Here is a 22,074-nt window from a genome sequence, read left to right on the forward strand (position 1 = left end):
GAAGCGAGTGACAATACTTATACTAGACCCGAAAGTACTTGGGAAAAGAAACTCTTTTTTACCACTAGTAGGCGCTAAATAATACACATTGCCCCTTTAATTTCCATCTACATTATCCTTTTCTTCCCACGTCCATCCCCCTCGAGGGAGAGCACCGAGTGGCTGGATGCCAAAAAGGGGGCGTTTGCATCATGCAGCCGAAATAAGGGGCGGGGCCACAAGTGGGTGTGAGTGCTCACAGCTGATGCGCGTATCAGGCGGACGACTCCATCATCAGCATCCGACGCCGAGGACGACATCGCGGGCTGTGACATCGCGAAATGATTGGGGCCCGGGGGGGTCGCGGCTGATGGCGCCGAACGAAACAAAAACACGGAGCTTCCCGCACGGCTGCCAGGAAAAAAAGTGAGTATTGCCTGTGACGACAAAAAACATCGGGTTGCGGTGCACAGTAGCTGGTAGCTGGGGAGGGCTGAACCATAGAAATATCGAGCGTGTGATGGTCATCAAGAGACGGCGCGTTTGGACTAATGTCAACACGGCCTTTTGATTTTATTCGGATGCGTTCGATGGTGGAGAGGATTCGACGTGTGGGGCTGCAGCTACGGGGCCTAGTGAATGCGTGGAAGCGCGGTGCAATGAGTGCTCGATGCGGATGCTGCTATAAAGCCGCCCTTGCCACCCATGGGATGCAGAGAAAAATGAGGAGGGAAAGAGCGAGAGCAACAGAGAGGGAGAGAGATGGAAGGAGTCGTGAGTGGACGGTAGTGGAGGAAGCCTCCATGGCACCTAGAACATTGGTAGGCAACCACCGGGTTGCGGACCGGTACTGGGCGCAACATAAAGAAAAACAATTGCCCTGTATTTTGCTTATTGCGTGTATTCATACACACATTTTGTTTCACCATGCCAAAAAACTAAGATTGGGTGTGCGCTATTACAGGCTTATATGGTAATATATCATCAACATTTTCTCCCATGGCAATTCTGCACAGTTGCACTCATAGTGAATTGCATTTTATTATCAGTGTGGACAAAGAATGTACAAGTACTGTACAAGCAGTCAATAATAAAAGGTTAGTCAATAATACTTGGTTGCATTCCGCTTATTAAAGTAACAGTACGTAGGTGCCAAGCTCTTGTTTATCTCCAGGAACAGGAACAACGCTTTTCACTGAAAAAGAACGTGCACCGAAAACCAACAGTGACCAAATGATAAAGGCACTGTATCTGAGTCAGATCGGGAGGCTTTGCCTGCTACTGGTAACCATGGAAACCAGTACTATCTGGTTACTGTGGGGGGAACAAACCCCTACCCAAAATAAAATAAAACCTGGAAAGGGGATGGGTGCCACCAGGCTGTACTTGTCCAAGACACAACACAGGAAGTGGTGAACTACCCTGGCCATGATCACCATGATTGAGCAATGATTGATTATCAGACAAATATCGCTGACCTCTTTCGCTCAGCATTGCATGAAATGGCAATCGAACCCGGAACGCGGTGGTAAGAGGGGTTTGGAGTTTTTAAGGGTTATTGTTCTATCTTCGTTATTCATTATCCATTATCCGTTATCGGTCAGTTCATAATACGCTACAAAGCCTAGTAGCCGGGACACTTACTCTCAGCCAAAAGGCCAAGCTAAGGTCCTAGCCCTAAAGCCTTGCTGCGATCATTGCGAATGCACCGTTCCCGGAGGTACTGCAATACCGGGCCGATGCGTGGAGTGGACAGAGCAAGCTCCTATTCCATCTCCGGATTGCAAAAATTAAAGATCATGGCTACTACACAGTGCAATTTTGGCCAATAAGCCGAGAAGTGATCCGTCCAGACATATCCAGAACCTTATAAGGGGGTTTTGGGGTTTTTAAGGGTTATTGATCTATCTTCGTTATTCATTATCCATTATCCGTTATCGGTCAGTTCATAATACGCTACAAAGCCTAGGAGCCGGGACACTTACTCTCAGCCAAAAGGCCAAGCTAAGGTCCTAGCCCTAAAGCCAGTGTTGATCTTTACCACCAGGCTACCATTATCGTAGATGACAAAAGAAAAGGCATTGCATTTTAGCACATCATCACAGTAAGTTTACTCACGGCGCCACGTCGTAAAATGATGTAATGGAGCATTATGGGAAACGGTTCAGCCAAAAGCACTGTGGTAGAAATTATGTGATAATTAGAAAAAAAATTGAACACCCTTTCTTATGTCATCTAGACCCCTAGTGGTCTAGTAATTACACAGTAGATTTGGGATGATCATTATTATTATTAGTATTATTACTAATGTTAATATTGGACCAGGTCACGAGAATTATCGTCAGACATCAAACCTTTCCGTGGTACAGAAAAGGTTGCTTACCACTGACCCAGAAGATGCACTAATCGATGACTATCACTTTGGGATGGGCAATACTGTGCAAAACCCAAGTAAATACAAGGTAGTAACAATTGATACCGATCCGATACTTTTCGCATGCAAATGTCATAATCATCAAAGGTAAGATTGGGCGTAAAAATCCATGCCCAAATCCAGGCCAGCGGGTACAAAACCCCGACCCGGCCAGAGCCCAACCAATTAACTTGATTTGCCGGACCAATCCCAAAACAAACTCAAAAGTTCATATGTCATTTGTGAGGACTAGGACTAGGAGAGGTGAATTATAATAACAAACTAAAACTTGTCTTTTGTTACGAAATACAAGTTGAACGAGAATTTATAAAAAAAAAATATTTTTATATGTATGTGTCTGCAGAGGTTACAGTAAACCTGCACTATTCCATAATTTACATATTTTTTACGAGTTGAAGGGAACATCTTGAGGCCGGCCGTCACTTTGAAGGGTTAAAAATTAGCCCATAAACCACAACAGCAGTACGTCCTCAAGAATCTAGTGTGGTACATTAAGGGCGAGAGACGAAAGAAGAAAAAGAAGAACAATGACGGGTAGAAAACAAACATAAACAGGAAGGATTTTTTTGAATTGACATTGCAAGAGTTTAGTGCAGTAAGAGTTTTGATAAGGTGTTTTTTGGTCGACCATGGTCTCTCATGGCAAAACTACTCATGGCGCCCAAACGCCTCAGCCCACTGTGATTTTAGTGTAGCGTAGCCTGCCCAAACATAATGATTGACATTACAGGCCTGACCCAACCCGAGTCTGTCTCAGCGTTGGGTGAAGATCTTACCTCTGGTGATTATTAAATATATGAACTCTTCACCCCTTGAGTTTGTTTATAATAAAAATTAATACAGCACAAAATCTTAGGCACTAAAATGTTTGCTGTTTTTTAAATAACTATATCATTAGTATATAAAAAAAAATATATATTTCTATTACAACTGTTTCAGAATAAAAGCCAAGAGAATCAAACCAAAAAAAGCAATGTATCAAAAATACAAATACTGTATAAGAATGTCAACAAGACAACTTAAATATCCTCCATTTCACAATATTTTGAAAATAAAGTCAGTAAAAAGCCCTTTTGGTTCTGTTGCCATAGTGACGGATTTACAAGTTTTTGTACAGGAACGGTAACATGTTTACATTTTTTCTTGCATCTCATTGTTTATGTAAATTTGTGTTGTTGTCACAGTAACAGACCACTTAATAAAACAAAATTACACCTGGCATTGCCCTTTTCTGTAATTGAAAATAAAGTCTATATCATGCCTTCTCTTCGCCTCTAAGATTTCTAGCTTCTGTTAGGACTGGGCTAATGGCTGTCTAAAGTTCTCATCAGCCCTCTACTCTGCCTGGCTAGCTGCAGCAGAAAATGGTCAGGTAGAAAAAGGGCCCAAATGTGTGCCTGCCAGTCACCAACTCAGGCATAGAGAGTTGCGGGGCTGAGCAATTTTCCAGATAGCCGCTTTGAGAAAGAATGAAGTATCAAGCCCAGGACATTAATATCAATCCGGTCCAAGTACTTGCATAGTATCGATAATAAAAATAGTTGGATTGATGCGCCGACCCTTAGTATGTTGTCACCCAAGAGACGGGATGGTGTAATAATAGTCTATAGTTCGCAATAGTCTTTGGTCTGTGCATCCCTTTGAGACTCCTTGTGATTGACGGCTGTACAAATAAACATGATACTTGACTTACTTTACCAATATTCAGGCCAGTTTTTTGAGTCTACGTGTTTATAGCAGCTCACTCAAAAAATGTGTTAAGTATCACAAGTTTGAGATACAAACTAAAATTTGAGAAAGTTGCTCTTAGAAAAAAATGAGGACTGTTATTTTGGTCAAGGCAGAATTACAAAAATGGTCGTTTTGGAGAACACTGTATGTGCAAAGAGGGAATGCTATACTTTGCACAGCTTCATAAGTTAGCTCCACTAAAACAAGAGCTGCACTGTGTTTGATTTATTGTTTCAATCAGCGTTTAATAAATAACAATTGTTGGGGTTTAAATCTGCATGTTGTGATACAAATGCAGTGGGGAATATCATTTTACACACCGTGGCCATATGCGTTGGATCTTATTGCCTACTCGGTTAAAAAAAAAAAACAAAAAAATATGCTTGTTTAAAACTGAAAGTGGCAAAATATTTTACTACAAATAGCATCTTTTGCAATTATTAGAGTGGTTTATTGACTCACAAAGACTGAGTCTTCAACATAAATAAAGCAACTGTAGACTACGATATTATACTCGGGTCAAGACTTTTTTTTAAATCACTAGATTTTTCTTAAAAATCTGTACAGTTATTTAAGTGTAGAAAAGCGGTAGTTTAACGCTTAAAGCAATCGTATTGGTAGGAATGCAAATGCAGTGGCACACAGAACTTTATGCACCCCAACATAATTTGTCTCTAATCCATATCGTCCTGGTCACTGGTAGCAGATGACAACGTCATAGTAGAATATTAATATCGTCGCGGTTTTCTTCAAAGTCTGTCCGGCTGTGAGTATATGGGTGCCAGCTTTTTTTTATTATTTGTTAGGTTTCTAGCCTCTGTTGGCTGCGGCTGCATCGGCTCGCTACAACGGGTCAGGTGCAATCGACATTTCGTTCTGTGTACATTGTTACACAGAATGACAATACAAGGAAATTATTATATTATTATTATTATTATTATAGCTTGATAACTGAAATTGCATTCATTAAAAAGGGAAAAAATTGGCTGATGTTGACAGGTATGTGTACGAGAACATTTGACCGTGTAGTTATGGATAAGTTGGGGATTGTTTTCTTTAAATTTATTATCACCCTGGGATTGGCTAGCAATCAGTCCAAGGTGCCTTAAGTCAACTGGGATGAGTACGTGATAATAAGTAAAACTTTTCTGGTCTGTGTTCGTTTGAGTGGAATGTTATATGAACAAACTAATATTGTTGAATAACACGTGTCATTTCTCTGTGTTTCTCTAGTGTGTGTGCTCCCACTACCTGCATTAGGTTGTGATGACTCACTACACTACAATACAACTCTATGTTTGTGTGACGTCCCCAACCCCTGACTCGTAGCGTCCAACCCCTGACCTTTGGCCCCCTCATTATGGGCAGTGTTGGCAGTGGGGTGGCAGGCGAGCAGGAATTTGCCATGAAGTCCGTAGGCACCAGGACCACACTGCCCCGCGCTCCACCCCTCTCCCGTCGTTGCCCGGCCGACCGCAGCTGCAGCGCCGAGCGTCTTCCCCGACCCCCTGCCACCATATCCGACGGGACGGCCTCCAGCGACGAGCGAGGGAGCGTTAGTATCGGCACCGCAACCTGCACCGATCGGCCCACCGAAACAGCCTCCACCACCAACACTGAATGTACCATGGCGGCACCCAACAACAACAGCCAGCTAGAGTGTGGCAACGCCGCCCTCAGACGGGAATGGGAACGGGAGCGACAACGGGAACGGGGACGAGACAGGGACCGGGACCGGGATTGGGATCGGGAGAGGTTGGATAGGGAGCGAGAACGGGAAAGGAACAGAGAGAGAGAGCGGGAGCGGGTGGAGAGAGAGCGGTTGGAGCGAGAGCGAGAGAGGGAACGGGAGAGAGCCCGGGAGAGGGAGAGGGAGCGCATCGAGCGAGAGAAGATCGAAAGGGAACGGGAGCGAGAACGGGAACGGGAGAGGGAGCGGGAACGGGAGAGGCTGGAGGGCGATCGGCTGGAGCGGGAAAGGGAGATGCAAGCTGCCGGGCTGGATGTCTGCGGGAACGTCGTGGGCCGGCAGGCACAAGAGAAGAACGTGAGCCAGCATCAGCACCGGGAGATGGTGACTGCCAGAACCGACGGGGAAAGCAACCCAGCAGGGCACAACCCACCCAAAATCATGGCTGTGTCGGGTAAACTGGAGCAGGTATTACTTGAGACCCATCAACTTAATTTATAACAGGGGTCCCTAAACTTTTTCCTGTGAGGGCCACATAACTTTTACGTTCTCTGATGAGAGGCCAGGGTCAGTTTGTAACAGAAAAAGGGTGATGTTTGCTGCAGTGCCTAAATTTAAAAAATAGTAACACTATTAATGAAATAAATAATATTCAAACAACATTCTATGGATTCTTCAGATAACAAAAGTTGGACCACCTGTAGTATAGATGACTATGGTATCTATTTATTTTGCAAAACATTTGAATCAGAAAAAAAGTGTGACCCAGACATTAGTGTGGAAAACACACTTATCTCTAGGTGACCCTAAAACTTGTGAACGGTACATAAAAAATGTCAAAGTAGTCCCAGATTTGAAATTGACTTAGACTCAACTGTCACGGACCAGGAACGTAGACGAGACCCAATTGTGTTCGTTTAACTCAGCTTTATTTAGAAGGAGGAAAGGACTTGCACCCACGATCCAGGGATCGTCAGGCACGGGTAACAGATCGCTGGGAGCGCAGAAGTGGCACTTTCGTGTCGATCGGAGGCAATGTCGAGAGCAAGAAAAAACGGTCAATGGCCGGGGCGGAGGAGAGAAACGTAAGCGGGTTCAGAAAAGAGGTCAGCAACGGGAATCAGACGGAAAACAGGGGAGGATAGAGTCAGGAGTCAAAAGAGCTTGCCTTGCGTGTAGTTAAGGTTCACAGACGATCAGACGAATGTTAAAAGGAAGGCGGGGGTTTAAAATGAGTACAACGGCCAATCAGGTTCCGCGGTTGTTGGCACCAACGGAGCAGACTCAGGTGCCCCGCATCAGAAATCATGACACTCAACAACATTTAGGCGGGGTTGGATCAAGCAACTGAAAATATACATTGAAGAATATCACATTCTACTGTGGAATTTTATTCACCAATTAATATTTTTATTTGCTTTGATTTTCCAGGCAATGCAGCGAGACTCAGGCCTTGTACGTCCCTCTGCCTTCAAACCAGTGGTTCCAAAGAGCTTTCACTCCATGCAGAACCTTGTGGGTCAGACGGGCGGGGCTGGGAGCGAAGGCAAAACCGAAACCAGGGGAGAAGGCTTCGGCGAGGGAAGGGGCGGTAGGAGAGGCAGAGACTGTGGAGGGGGAGGATCAGGAGAAGTCCCGGAGGCCCTGCTCTTGGACCAGGAAAGCCCTGTGAGGGTTAGTAGAGGGGAGGGAGGTGCAAATCCAAGCGAGGTGGTTCCAGGGGGGATGTCCGACTCAGGCAGGAACTCTTTGACCAGCCTCCCCACCTACACAGGGTCGGGTTCTGGTTGCGCACCCCCTGCCGTAATTGGCCCGTTGAGTGCTTCTACAAGCCATATCAACAGGTTGGGCATTGCTGGAGCAGCCGCATGCTTGGAAAAGATGGAAAAGCCCGGCTACCAGGTGGGCTTACCTCCATACCTTCACCCTCTCATGATATCAGAACTCATTTGATGCCAGCCTAATCAACAGAGCTGCAACTAAAGCCTCTTTTAACCGTGCAATAGTCAACGACTATTGAAACAAGCAGTCGAATAATTGGACTATTATTAATCTTTTCTTAAATTTAGTATAAAGTCGCTATAATTACATAGTAAAAGATAATACCTGTAAACAGAGGCAATTTTTACAATGAAAAATACATGTTTTATTGAAACATATTGCAGATTTGTACAACAATTAAATAATAATCCAAAACCAATTAGGCACAGAGCCGTAGAGACATAAATCCATCAATAAACATCAGTCTATTTTTATTGACCTGCTAATGAATAATAAATTAGAATAAAGTAAACATTTTCTTATCACCGTAAACCAAGAACAAGCTCATTAGCAGCAGTAGAACAGTTATTATAACAAAAGGTATGTGAATTTTGTGTCTTAAATTCAGTGGTCAACTGCAGTCTGTAACAAAATAACTTAGCAATTTTCAACACTTTAAACATTTAATGTTTGTCCTTTTTACCATTTTAACAAATGGTGTTTGGACTTCAAGCGTTTAATTTCAAATACATTTGTCAGGAACAGTCTGGCATAAAGCTCAAGCTCTTTTATGGCCAAATTTAGGTATATGAAACGTACGATGCATGGCATCAAAACCGCTTAAAAGTTAGTTAAGTATTACCAAAGTCAGATTTCATTTTGTTAAACTGTCCAACCTGCTTTCTAAATGTTCTTGCGTCACCGAGCTACTGCCATTATACGCAAAGTCTGCTTTAAAAAGTTTGCAACCTGTCTTTTTATTCCTCGTATCCGGCTAAAATGTTTTTAGTACGCCTACTTAATGTGTATGCCGCCATTTCTGCATGTTTATGTTAGCGCTTGAAACAGAGACGCTACTGCGCATGTGTGACACTAAGCAGAGATTATATGTAGAGATTCCTACCTCTGTTGGAAAAAACTGTATGGCGAAAATAGTCACCAATGGAATTAATTGTTGACTATTTCTATTATCGATTTTTGTCCGTAACGTCGACTATTCGATGCAGCCCTACAGTTCAAATGAGATATGGCACTGAACATATTTTTGATTTTCTCTGCAGAACGGACTTTGTGCCTCAGACAGTGGCCGATCTTCGTCAGGAAAGAGTTCCTCGTCCTATCAGAGGCTGAGCCACATGAGTGACGCACCGGGACCGCTACGCCCCTCCCCTTCTTCAGACGACATCATTCAGGACCTGGAGGACCGCCTGTGGGAGAAAGAGCAAGAGGTCAATGAAAACATTTTTTTCTCTGCAGTTTAACTTATTTCAATGCACCAATTGCAAATCCATACCTGTCAATTTATCATATTTTCTGCAGTGTAAGGCAAACCACATTACGGCAGAGGATGCACCCAAAAAAACATAGTTTTCTGTGATATTTTTTTATATACAGTATGTCACAAAAGTGAAAAGACCCCTTACATTTTTTGCAGATGTTTCGTTAATGTTAATGGAACATCACAGAAGAAACATTGCTTTGACACAAATAAAACGAAGTATGTAAACAAAGGCCGTGGCTTACTGAAAAGATATCCCATGGTCTGATGAGACAAAGATTCATGTATTTGGCTCAGGTGGTGTGAAGCATGTGTGGCGGCAACCAGGTGGAGGAGTACAAACATGTTTGTGTCGTGCCTAAAGTAAAGCATGGGAGTGGGATTGTCATGGTTTGGGGCTGCATGAGTGCAACTGGAATTGGGGAGTTGCATTTCTTTAAGGGAAACACGAACTTAAGCATGTACTACGAAAAACTGGATCAGGGAATAATCCCCTCCCTCCAGAAACTGGTTCACAGTCAATGTTCCCCCCTGACAATGATCCCAAATACTCTTCTAAGATGACCAAGGCTTTTCTAAATAGGATAAGCCAAGCATCTCACCAGATTTAAATCCAATAAAACATCTTTGGGGCATCATCAAGCGGAAGGTGGAGAGGAACAAGATCTTGAATATCCCCCAGCCTTTTCACGTTATTATAGAGAAGTGGAAGAGCATTCCAGTGGCAATTTGTGAGGCTCTGGTGAAATTCATGGCCAGGAGGATTAAAGTGGTTCTGCAGAATCATGGTGGCCACACAAAATATTGAACTTCAGGAACCTTTACTTAAGGGTGTACTCACTTTTGTGACATACTGTATAAGGCACATCGGACTAAAATGCGCATAGAATTAAAACCACTCTGAAGGCTAGGCTTTTAGCCCCAAAAAAACTGCAATATTTTTTCCACACAATATCAATAATCATAATTGCATACAATTTCACATAACTGCATAACATTGGATGCAACAAACAAATTGAACCAAATTGTTGTACAGTGGAGTTTAATTGATTGAGTTAATTTGTATCGATACCCAGCCTTAGTAGTGGTTTGGATTTTACATTAATTCAAAATGTCAAAGATAATTAATAAAAAAAACATTAATATGATTGTCATTGTACGTTTTGAATTCTCTTTATTGTCATTAATAACAACGTATGCAACAAGATTAGACATAAACACGTAATAAAGACTTAAAAAAAAAATGGGCTAAAAAAACTCAAAAATATATACAACATAGTGTATAGACTCTGGCCTAAAATATAATAATAGTGAAATGAAAAGGAGTGCAGAATCATTCATGAGCAACCAACATTCCCAAATAAGTAGCAAGATATATGTTTTTCACACTTTTGCGCACTTGTTTAGGTGGTGATGGCCCAGGGAATAAACTGTCTCTGAGCCTGTTTGACCGTGTTTTACGTACTATTGAGGATGGCATTTTTGACCATTCTCTCTAGGACATATACCCAATGGAGAAAGGAATAGCAAAATGTATGAATCTGATAAGGTCATTGTAAGAAATGTGTGCTTCAGATTCAGCCCGTTGCATTCTATAGATTCACCATTATAGCGTTGAAATTTTTTTAAATCCCTTTTAAATAGCACTTTTTAAATACAGGTGCATAATTGTAACAACAAACAACATGAGGAACAGCTTCTACACAAAGAGCACAATTACACAATTACCGCACTGAATCTATTGCGTCCTTAAAAACAATGTACTGTGCAACTGCACATTATGCACATATTTATCATTCATATGTTTTTTAACGTTTTCTATCCTCGTGCCAATTTGAACCTACAGTATTTAACTTGTTTTACTTGCGCATAAAGGTGAAGCTCTCCAATTGTGTTATACTCGTTTAATCCCAATAAAGGTGATTCATTTTGTTTCATTCATTTTGATATCGTCTAAAATAATGGTAACACAGTCAATCTCAATGAAAATTAACAACCATAATTTTATTTCGAAAAGCTGTTATGATGTGTGTGGCAAAGATAGTGCCAAGGAAACTATTATGTCCATTGCAGAGTCTCTGCTGGTTTCATGCTACTAAATAACTATGTCTATCAACAAAGTTAATTTATATTATGTCAAAAAAAAAATCAAAGGATGACATAAGAATTGGTCATCTGCTATCCCCACTTTTTTTGCATTGTTGAAATGTATTGTAATAGTAAATACTGTCTCGTGCACTAGGTGCAGCACATGCGCCGCAACTTGGACCAAAGCGAAGCCGCCATCATTCAAGTTTTTGAGGAAAAGCAGCGCGTGTGGGAGCGGCAGATGGACGAGCTGAGACAGAACTACGCTTCACGCTTACAGCAGGTCACTTCTTGATGTCAATCGCTGTCCTTAAAACAATCATTGAACAAAGTCTGAGTACCCCTGAATCCACCATGTGTGTAAAATAATTACATTGATATAAAGCACAGCTGTCCAATGTTCCAAACTTTGTGATGGAGACCCCAAAGCCTTATGCACCACTGAATAGAATAGAATAGAATAGAATAGAATAGAATAGAATAGAATAGAATAGAATAGAATAGAATAGAATAGAATAGAAAAGAATAGAATAGAATTCCAGTTGATTGTAACATGTCAAATGCATAGCAAAAATAAAAAGTGCCATGCTGATGGTGAAAGAAAATTTACAAAAATATCAGATACAACTTGAGGTAAAGGGAATAGTATTAAATGGGCCATATTAAAAAAAATAAAGAACTGAATTATCCCTTGTTATTATTGCACAGTCCCTTTCAAGGCATGGTCAACCGACGTCCTTTACAATTTTATAGCTCTCTTAACTCGGCAAGCTATGTACAGTTTTTCAAGTGAGGGGAGGGGGCAGTACACAATTTCTTTTGGGCAGTGCTGATAACTTTCTAAGGTGAAACTCTCTGGGACGCTGTGTAACTGGTGAATCATACGTACACATAGTATGTCGAGATTTACTCAAGCAGTTCTTGCTCTGTGTTGCTCTTCCCAAGCACCCACAGGAAGTGGTCTTTCTGTTCCTTTTTAAGGATCTGTGTACTTCCTCATAGTGCCCCACCATGTAGCTTGACATACTCTGTCAAACGCTGATGTTGTTGAACATTCTCGCATAGAATGTGTTGATTAAAAATCTGTTCTGTGGTGCTCCTTTCCTCCCTGAAACCTGCCTGTTCTTTGGATAAGATGTTTTCAGCCTGTGGTTTCAGTCTGTTTAGTATGACCTTTAGAATATTTTTACATGCATGGATGCTGGGATTGATGGTTCTTTAGTTGGAGGTTTCTTTTCTTTGATAGCATAATTACTAGCGATGTTGTCCTTGCAGATAGTAAATGTCCTGTTTGCTGGACCTTTTTGCAAATCTTTGTCAAGATGTCTATAGTTAGTTTACCACTGTTTCTCCTGGGCTACAATTCGTAAAGACCTCAGGATTCCCCTGTGTAGGATGGTTGTAGAGTTTGGAGTGAAAACGTCATTGGTGTTATCACATCACAATATCATCAGGGCTGGCCAAGATAATTCTCAATGACACAGTCCATGGGGGCAGGCTGACAGAAAAAAAAAACTTGTTCAACAACATCGAGGAATGGACAGGTGCCAACTTTGCCGCAACCCAAACTCGGGAGAGGGATCATCTGCAGTGGAGAGAGCTGTCCAGAGTTGCATACTCAGTGGTTCCCCTACAACCAGGCGGTGAAGAGATCCAGGAACCAAACCATGAGCGTGCTGTGACTGTTTCAGGTTAGACTGTCCTCAATGTGGACCCCAGGAAACAAAAGTTTGACACTTGCTCCACACTGTGCCTGTAAATGATAAGGAGCGGGTGTGGATTTTTGTCCTCCTGAAGTCCACTTTTATCACCTTAGTCTTTGCCGAGTTGAGTCAACGATTGTGCTAGCTGCACCATTCTGCCTGGTATTCGCTGTGTCATGCGCCAACTTCACATAGATGCTGTTGTCGTGAACAGTGGTGCTGTTGTATTTTTAGCAGTTGCAGAGCAGGAACTCAACACACATCCAGTGCTAGTGTTGATTGCCGAAGATGTGTGATGTCCTACTCTAAACTTCTGAGTGCAATCCGTCAGAAGGCTGTGTAATGCCCGGGTCCAGCAGTTTATTGACTAGTTTGTGGGGTGGGATAGTGTTGAAAGCAGAACCGTCATCCACAAAGAGCATTTGTACATACAGTAGCTTCCCTCTTCAACCAGGTAGCAGAGTGTGGCATGTAGGGCTATGATTGGGGCTAATTTAAGGCAATTGTGTCAAAATCTTTTCTAAGCATGTTAGATGAATGAGTGTGGTTGAAGAACCACAGAATGTGTGTGAAACAATTAAATAAAGATGACTCTTTTTTTTAATGCATTTAACAGTTACAGTTCGTTACCAAGTTCGTAATTGCATTCCTTTGTAATGCGTTAGTCCAACACTGGTGACTAACGTGAGCTACACTGCTGACTCAGAAAAAAGTAGTCAAGGTTTCTCTTAAAAACTGCTTAATTTGTATCTCCACGCTCTTGATGTCGCTTCCATTCTGACACTTGATTTGACCATATGCTTTGGGAGTAAAATTGCTGTAGTAAACGGCCTATAAAACTTCTTCCTACAGGTTACCCGGCGCGCTCAGCGCTCGCAGACCGCCCTGCAAGCCCAAATAACCCGTCTTTCCCAAGACAAGAGGCGACTGCAGGAGGAGATGGCAGCCTTGCTTGCCCAACGAGAAGAGCTGGAAAGAAAGTGTCTGGATTACAGGAAGGAGCAGGCAGACATATTGCCACGGCTGGAGGAGACCAAGTGGGAGGTGAGACAAGTCCAAACAAATTAAATGTAGTCCATAATTGTTTAATGACAATGTTGTTTCCCAAGTAAAACCTTTAACACATTGCCCTTAAAATATTTTAGCCATTACTAACAAGTATAGCTAGAAAAAATAGTTTCTGAGGTTTGTTGGTTACCGTATTTCCAATTTCAATATGTTTTTGGCTACTTCATAATGTGGTTCAAAGTAGTGCAGGAAGATACAAACTCAAATGGCTTAATTACCATGCTCCTGACTCAAAACAGTCATATTGTTGTTGGCTTTTAACTTTTTTCTCTTATTTCATGTCAAACTAAGATTTCAATCAATTCAAGATTTTAAATACTTTTTAAAAGAAAAACAAAAGGGCTAATGGGAAAAAGTCAAAGCTTGACTTGGTCCTGTCCTCTTAAATACCATGACTCCTTCCACAGTAATATATTCACGAAACAAAATGACGATGACAAAGAATAAACAAGAAAAGGGAAGAAAATAAAAATAAACATTTTATTGACACCACGTTGTCAAGCATACAATAATTATTCTGTATTGCTGTTCTTGTTATGCTAAAAATAGTTTTAGGGTCGAGTAATCCAGTTTGAGCCGAAATTTTGCAGTCCATTGTTTGTTGTTTCTTGTTGGTTAGTTGAAAATAGTTTGATCATAAGATCCAAAAAGTTAATTTTGGGGTTATTCAACTGATTGGTAGCTATTATGGAAACCTTTTGAGGTGGCTTGTTTGGTATTTAAATTTGGCCATATGCTCCATTGACTTGGCAAGTTTTTTTTTTTTATATTCTTCTGGATTGCAACCGTTTTATTGCAATTCTTTATTCATGTTTTTTTATATGCCCCTTTTTTCTTTATTTCTTGTGCCTTTTTTTTGCAATTTGTGAATTTTTGGAAGTCAGCATTTTTTTAATGTTCACACATTTTCCTTATATTTTTGCCTTAATTTCTGATTGTAACACGTAGCCTTTTGCCTCCAGCGTGTTTACAACAAAAATCAAGATTTTCAGGAATAATGTGTATGTCTAGGTTTTGGAGTTAAAACAGCATTTGTTGGACTGCATTTTCCGCCATTATTTAGTTCATTTTTATCCGTTGTGCATCTCGGTCCCTGGAATAGGTGAGCAGATTGATTTCCATCCATGTATTAGAAGATCAATTAGACAGCTGTTTTGGTCAAGATTTTCAAATTAATGAGGGAGAAGATGAGCCCATCTTTATCTTCTACTACTTTGCATATTTTTTTAACCAGATCTTTTTGGAAAGAGATCCTTAAATGTTTTAAATTTGTCATTAATATCCTTACGAAAATCCTTGAGGTGTGATTAAGTTGTTGGGTGAGGTTTCTAGGGGTTTATTTTTGCAACTTCTTCTTCTTATCTGTTGGCCAGGAGCAAAAATGTCTGGACAAATAAAAATAAAATGCCATCAATTCCTTTTAGCCATACTCAAAAAACTCAACTTCATTTATAATTTATAATGCCCCTCGATGACCAACGATTAAGTCTCGTCGCCAATTTGATAACTGAATAACAAGCGGTATAAACATTCACACAGGAGCTACTGTTGGTTGAACTCACACCGTTCACATGCACACCAGACTACAAAGCAAAACTACTTCAAAGCACAAAACTTCCATATTGTCGCCTCCTCCCTCCCTCACGACACAGCCTTTCTTAAAAGGACCATGCGTGAACACAAAAAACAAAAGTAACAGACATTACAGTACTTTAAAACGCCATGTATTGTGTATAAACAGCAGGATATGCAAGTGTAGCAGTGTGCATTTAGTATAAAAAAGCCCCCTGTCCAACCTTTTTGCTTATTCAAAAAAAAGAATCTGTGTTAGGCAATTGTTTTTTTAGAAGGAAATATAAATTTTTAGTATATGATGCGCCACTGGTGCAATACTCTGACTTTTTTTTAAAATGGCCAGCGGGCTTTATTGGACTGAAGGTTTCTTCTCATCTTAATAAAAAAAATGCTTGAGAAAATTCAATTCAAAACAATTCTCCGAATTTCACATTATGCATTTTGTAGGAAATTTTCTAAAAGTCTGTACCCTGCAGGATTCAAGGCAACGTGTTTTTTTTTAAAAAAACTAACATTGTGTCAATGCATGTGTCTGTAAATGTATGCATAAGGTCAGTTCTGCAGAAAGCTCACACAAATGGAATAACACACGACTATTAAACATGTCACCTCTCTCCCCCGAATTCTGCAGGTGTGTCAGAAGGCTGGCGAGATCTCGCTGCTGAAACAGCAACTGAGGGAAAGCCAAGCGGAAGTGACACAGCGAGCTGGCGAGATGGTTGCACTGAGGGGCCAGCTCAAGGAGCTCAATGCCCAGCTAAGGGAACAGGAGGAGGCCATGCTCGGACTCAAGGAGTCCTACAGCACCAAGAGTTTGGAGCTGGAGAAGTGCGAGGCAGATCTGAGGAGGACTCTCTCAGAGGCGAGTTCCCACATTTACCAAATTTCAGGCTTCAAACTTATAGGTACATTGTGTAATATTTGACCACTTGATAGCACTGTATTGTCTAATGCGAACGAAAACCAGTGCCAAATGATATATTCCGCAGCAAGTTTGTTTTGATCACATCTCTTCAACGGAATTTTAGAGCATCTCCTTTTTGGACTTTTTGGGACCTTAGCCATGAGTTCCGAAAAGGGAAACGGTAAGATATCTGAAAAAAGGACAACGATGACAATTGAAACGGAGCAAAAAAAAATTGAAAAACACAAGCGCGGTGTGCCAAGGAGTAGACTTGGGAAGCAAGCAGTGCCGATCACAAAGCTGCGGAGGAATTGTTGCAAAAAAAAAAAAAAGCAACGAAGAGGAGGACGAACGAGACAAGCTGGCAAAGCATATTAAAATGGTGCTGGCTAAGTGGGAGGGAGTTGCTGTTTTCGTGGCATCTAGTCTTGCGACAACTTTCTTTAACATTTGGAATGGATGCAGAGACAAATCTCCTTGGATAAGCTTATTTTCAAAAGACTTGTAGAAAGTGAAAGCGTTGCGAGTCCAGCTAAAAGGGCAAAGAAAGTGATGAATGAAAACTAAAACAGTCAGAAAAATAAAATTGTGCTGCAAAATTATTTTGTGTGTTCATGTTTATATCACGTTACAGTAACTTTAATTTTAAGCATACAGTAAGTGCTTACTTATCATCGAAAATCTATTATCTTATTATACATCTAAGATGCAAACTTTACCTATACAAGAAAATAAATGTAATTTTTTTATATTATAAGTGTACCAGAAAAAAAGTCATGGGAGTGAAACCAAAAAAGCAGCATGTAGTAAAAATACAAATATGACAAATTCATGACAACTATACCTTCCTGTGGGGTGCCTGTTGTGAACTAGGAATTAAGCAGGCCGTGTGGCGCGGTAGCAAACTTTGCGATGTGGTAGGTTGCGGCGCAGAACCAGTACTATGGAACAGAGTCTCACAAGTCAGCTTGATTTTATTCTCTCTCCAGGTTTCCATTCTGCGAGAAAAACTCGGCGTTTTCGAGGCGGAGGTTTTGAGTCTGAAACGAGCCCTGAACGAGGTCAGTAGAGGAGCTGAGGTCGTCATGAGCCCAAATTTAGCTGCCGCCGGACTCCTGCCACCATGGGGAATTGTCCACTGTCCGCGAGCTCCAGGCGACCAGTCCGCCAACTCCTTACCCCCTATGGCCGACACACTGCTGAGTCTTCAGAGTGACGAAGCTAAAGCTCAAAGGCAGGAGGCTCAGAGGCAGCAGCGCGAGGAGGCGCAGTGGCAGCAGCAGCAGCGCCAAGACGCGCATGCGCAGCAGGACATGCAAATGCGGCAGGATGCTCACCTGCGCCACGAGGCCCAGCTCCGCCACGAAGCCCAGTTGCGCCACGAAGCTCAGCTCTGCCACGAGGCTCAGCAGCGGCAGCAGGACGCCCATTGGGACGAGGCGGGAGAGCTTCGCCGGCAGCTGGAACAGCTGCAGGCTGCCCTGCGCCTGGAGCGGCAGCAACGCGAGCGCCAGGCCCTCAACTTCGACCAGGAGCGTCACACCTGGCAGGACGAGAAGGAACGTGTCTTGAAGTACCAGGCCCAGTTGCAGTTAAGCTATGTGGAAACCCTGCAAAAGAACCAGGCACTAGAGAAACGGATGACCCAGCTGGGGAGCAAACCGGCCTGTGCAGCCTGTGCCATACCAACCACAACTATCACTAATAGTTCCCCTTCCCCCTCCTCCGGTTCTCCGCCCCCGCAGTCACTCCCATCTCTGTCCCCTCAGCCGCCATCATCCCTACCAGGCCCCATTGCCCTCACCTTGTCCCCGCCCTGTGAAGACCAGAAGGGTCCGCCGTCACTCCACCAACTTGCCCCTCCTTGGGCAGGACCTTCACGCTTGGAAAGGATAGAGTCCACTGAGATTTAAGTTTAAAGAATGCAGGAAAAGTCTCCCCAAAATTTCCTAGTAGGCACTATGGCTGGGTTTTAATTTTTTTTTTAAATGAATCAATATTAAATGATTTGACATGAGCCGATATCCGTCAGGGGAGGAGCTAAGGGTGGGCCACAATAACAGACTACCTTCTTCGTGAGATTCAAGAAAATCTGATGACGGCACAGAAAGTATTTTTCAAAGTGCCAGGGTGTCAAGAGTCGATATGCTCTCTAATGTAAATATCACAGAAAGTACATGATTATGGCAAATTAAATTTTAAATTTATTAATGTTGAAGATTATAAGATTTATTCTTCCAAAACCGAATGAGAACTTCAAACGCATGTGGATTATGGGAACAATTTCACAAATGTTCAATATGTGCACCACTTGAGACATGGTATACGTCAAGTCCTCAATCCAGCTCCTGACAAACACGCTGGGTAATAGTTTCCATCAAATTACTATTACTTTCTCTCTTTTCATAAACCATTTATCTGCTCTTATGTTACCAGAGAGGAAAACATATAGTTATTACAAGGAGTAATTATTAATATTCAAAGGAATTCATTTAAAAAAAACGTATTACCAAATGTTGTATGTATTTGTTTTGTAATTCCTTTAATCCTGTTTGGGTTTTATTGTGATTTATTTATCTGTTTTTTTAATTTTAGAATGCAAATACCTTTCCAGGCCCACCCATTGGCCAAGTCCTGACTCTGCCCCTAATATTGTGTCATTTTAAAAAGATAAACAATCATTTCAAAGTATATTTTTTACGAAAATATCATCTATGCCTGCGTACTAGACTTAAAACGGAAATCGTATTATTATTGCGATCATTGAAATAGAAAATGTATATAACTTCTTAACTCCCATTACCCACAAAGAGTATTAATATAAATTATGTGTCTGGATGAGTGAATAATTGTGTATTTTTTTAAACTTAATTGTATTATTATTATGAATATTATTAGCTAAATATCAAGGCTGATTTCCCAAGACAATACAGAATCATTCTAATTTATACTTATTTAATCAAAATAACAAAAGTTGTATTTAAAAACAAAAACAACATAAAGACTCAATATTTTGTCCGGCTACTCCTTACACCTAATTCAATTAGTTATCACAGTCTTAACGTAATAGAAGAATGGATATTTATTTCCCTTAAATATATTTCAATGAAATGGTTGAATTTAAGTAAAACAGGAAAAAAAAAACCTTTTGGGAACCAAAACTGGTTTTCACATCAATACCCAGCCCATGGGGAACACACTGATGCAACAACATATCACGTCGTACTGTAAAAGTATTTCAGCTGACCATGTACCCTAGAAGCAAAATATTTCAAAGTATAAGGAGGTGATTACAACAGACAATACATCAATTTTCCTGGTAGCCTTTATCTTGCAGGTTGCACAGCTTTACCTGCATTACCAAAAAAGCATGTGCCACTCTGCAGGAAAACAAACAAAAATTGTCTGGGTTACAGCACCTAAACCTCAGTCGTATTTAATTCCCGTGTCAGGACAAAAAGAAAGACAATCAGGGATATTGTCAGAAATTGCGACAAGAGTATTACTGTCGTTATAACGCGATATTTATTATTCATTGTAAATCTGTGTCAGTCGTATAACGTACAAGTAGATCTAGTGGTCAGCGTGTGTGACGTTTTGGGCCAGAGAGCGCCTTACCCCATCTTTTTCAGCACGAATAAGAGAATAATCATTGTTGGGATAAAAACAAGAACAAATGGTACGAGTTAAATTTTCAGTGCTTATATCAATTACTTATTTCATATAAGGTGGCATCGCACTGGACTCTTCTTGAATCAGTTTTACATTTCATGCACAATCTACAACATTCATGAGTCAAACATATCCTCAAGTACAACAGAGAATATATTTTCTGAAATAATAATATTATTATTATTATTATTATTAATAGAATATCAAATGTTTATCTGATGATCAACCCAGTCCAAGTATAATTAGTTTACCTTAACGTGTGGTGACTAAAAATTAACTCTAGCGATCAATGTTGATCAAAATAGTGCTCCGACATGAATTTCTTTCCTCGTTCAATGACTGTAAATCGGTGGAAACAAATGAACGGAGGCACAGCTTCAAAGTTATGTCATGTCAGAAAATAAATCCCAAAAGAAAGAAAGACAGACAGACAGACAGACAGACAGACAGACAGAAATCCCGAAAGAAAGACAGATAGACGGACAGACAGAAGTCCCGAAACAAAGAAATCCTGAAAGAAATAAAGAAATTCCGAAAGAAGGAAATCTCGAAAGAAAGAAATCCAGAAAGGAAGAAATTCCGAAACAAAGAAAGAAATCTCGAAAGAAACAAATCCCGGAAGAAAGAAATCCCGAAAGAAAGAAATAAAGAAAGAAAGAGAAGGCATTATATACAAGGAAATAAAATACAGTACTTGTACAGTTATAGATTGTAAGTGTGAGTGTGGACATGAGTGTGTGCGTGAGTCAGTTTATAGAGATTGATGAAAAAGGGACTAATGGCAATACTGCAAGTAAATCTATATGAAAGAATGAATTGATTTTTGTTTTGAACTGACCAGTGGGCACATTCAGTACAATTGCACTACATTAGTCCAATTGAAATGTACATTACAACCCAATGTGAATACCATTGCTTTTATATGTGCTGTACATGCTGACATACAAAGACATCGCCCAAGTATATTAAACTATGGCTAAGGTATGACATAGTGTTATCATCTTTCATCATTGTTATGAAAAATACAGAAAAATGACAACGTGCCATTGGGTTTCACCGATTCATTGTTTTATATTTTGACTGTAGATGGCCTATTGGCCTATCATATAGAGTTGTAACCACAGCAACTTCGTCCGGTGAGGAAAAAAAGAGAAGAGACCCTCCTTTTGATGTCGATGATACATGTAGTTACAGTATTGCATTGTTTAGAGAGCAAAATGTTATCAATTCAATGTGTTTCAGGTTTATTGTTTACAATTTTGCTGTTAGTAGTATTCTGGCTTGATAAAAAAACACTTCTTTGTTAAAATCAGTTGATTTAATAAAAGTGAGGAATTATTTTTTTGTTGTGCACTTTCATTATGTTTTAGATTTGAATAGGATTTTCGTGATTTAATAAATGAAATTGGTCTGAAGACGTAGCTTGAAACTGCAGGCCATTAAAAAAAAACTTTATTGTGTAGCAAAGCTGGGTAATCTTTCTACTTGAAATATTGTACTGTATTTTACTTTTGTGTTTGTTGGAATGCGGATTCTTTAAGGGAGACGTGACCTCCGGGAGAGGGGCAGGTGACAGGTGCAGAAATTCGGCTCTGTTAGTCTGTTTGTGGCACGAGTGAGCGTGAATAACTTGTGGCTGACAGCATCTCCTATTGAATGTGTTCTACAGCTTGTTATTTGTTTATTAAATCAGCGATCAGACCAAAGCAGCGACTGTGTGCATCCTTGACCATCGCAGGGGCATTACATTGGTGTCAGAAGTGGGATTGTAAGGCTCCACCACTCAGTGGTCCCTTGATGGGTGGGGTAGACTACAAAGTTTTGACTTCTTCCCGTAATCTACAGACAATCTCACCTGAGCCTGGGCCACAACCAAAGGAATGAAAGATCAGGAATCCTTGCAAGTCAAAGCATTGGTCAGCCAATTTACGAGTCCTGTGTAAAAAAAGAGCTATGATCTCCTTGCCAAGA

General features: G+C 40.9%; 1 protein-coding gene and 1 pseudogene across 1 annotated transcript; one reads left to right on the forward strand and one right to left on the reverse strand.

Moving 5' to 3' along the window:
- Positions 1-237: 237 nt before the first annotated feature.
- On the forward strand, positions 238-21,444 carry lzts3b (leucine zipper, putative tumor suppressor family member 3b). Its single transcript, XM_088336296.1, has 8 exons — positions 238-405; positions 5,378-6,302; positions 7,266-7,736; positions 8,876-9,043; positions 11,336-11,464; positions 13,737-13,928; positions 16,159-16,389; positions 17,421-21,444. Exons 2-8 carry the CDS (start codon positions 5,505-5,507, stop codon positions 18,342-18,344), a joined length of 2,913 nt encoding a protein of 970 aa, XP_088192422.1. The 5' UTR covers positions 238-405; positions 5,378-5,504; the 3' UTR covers positions 18,345-21,444.
- Positions 1,678-1,824, reverse strand: LOC148365861 (U2 spliceosomal RNA; annotated as a pseudogene).
- Positions 21,445-22,074: the final 630 nt, after the last annotated feature.

Source organism: Urocampus carinirostris, chromosome 5, assembly GCF_059441175.1.
Source record: "Urocampus carinirostris isolate Australia breed hairy pipefish chromosome 5, RoL_Ucar_1.0, whole genome shotgun sequence".
NCBI lineage: Eukaryota > Metazoa > Chordata > Actinopteri > Syngnathiformes > Syngnathidae > Urocampus > Urocampus carinirostris.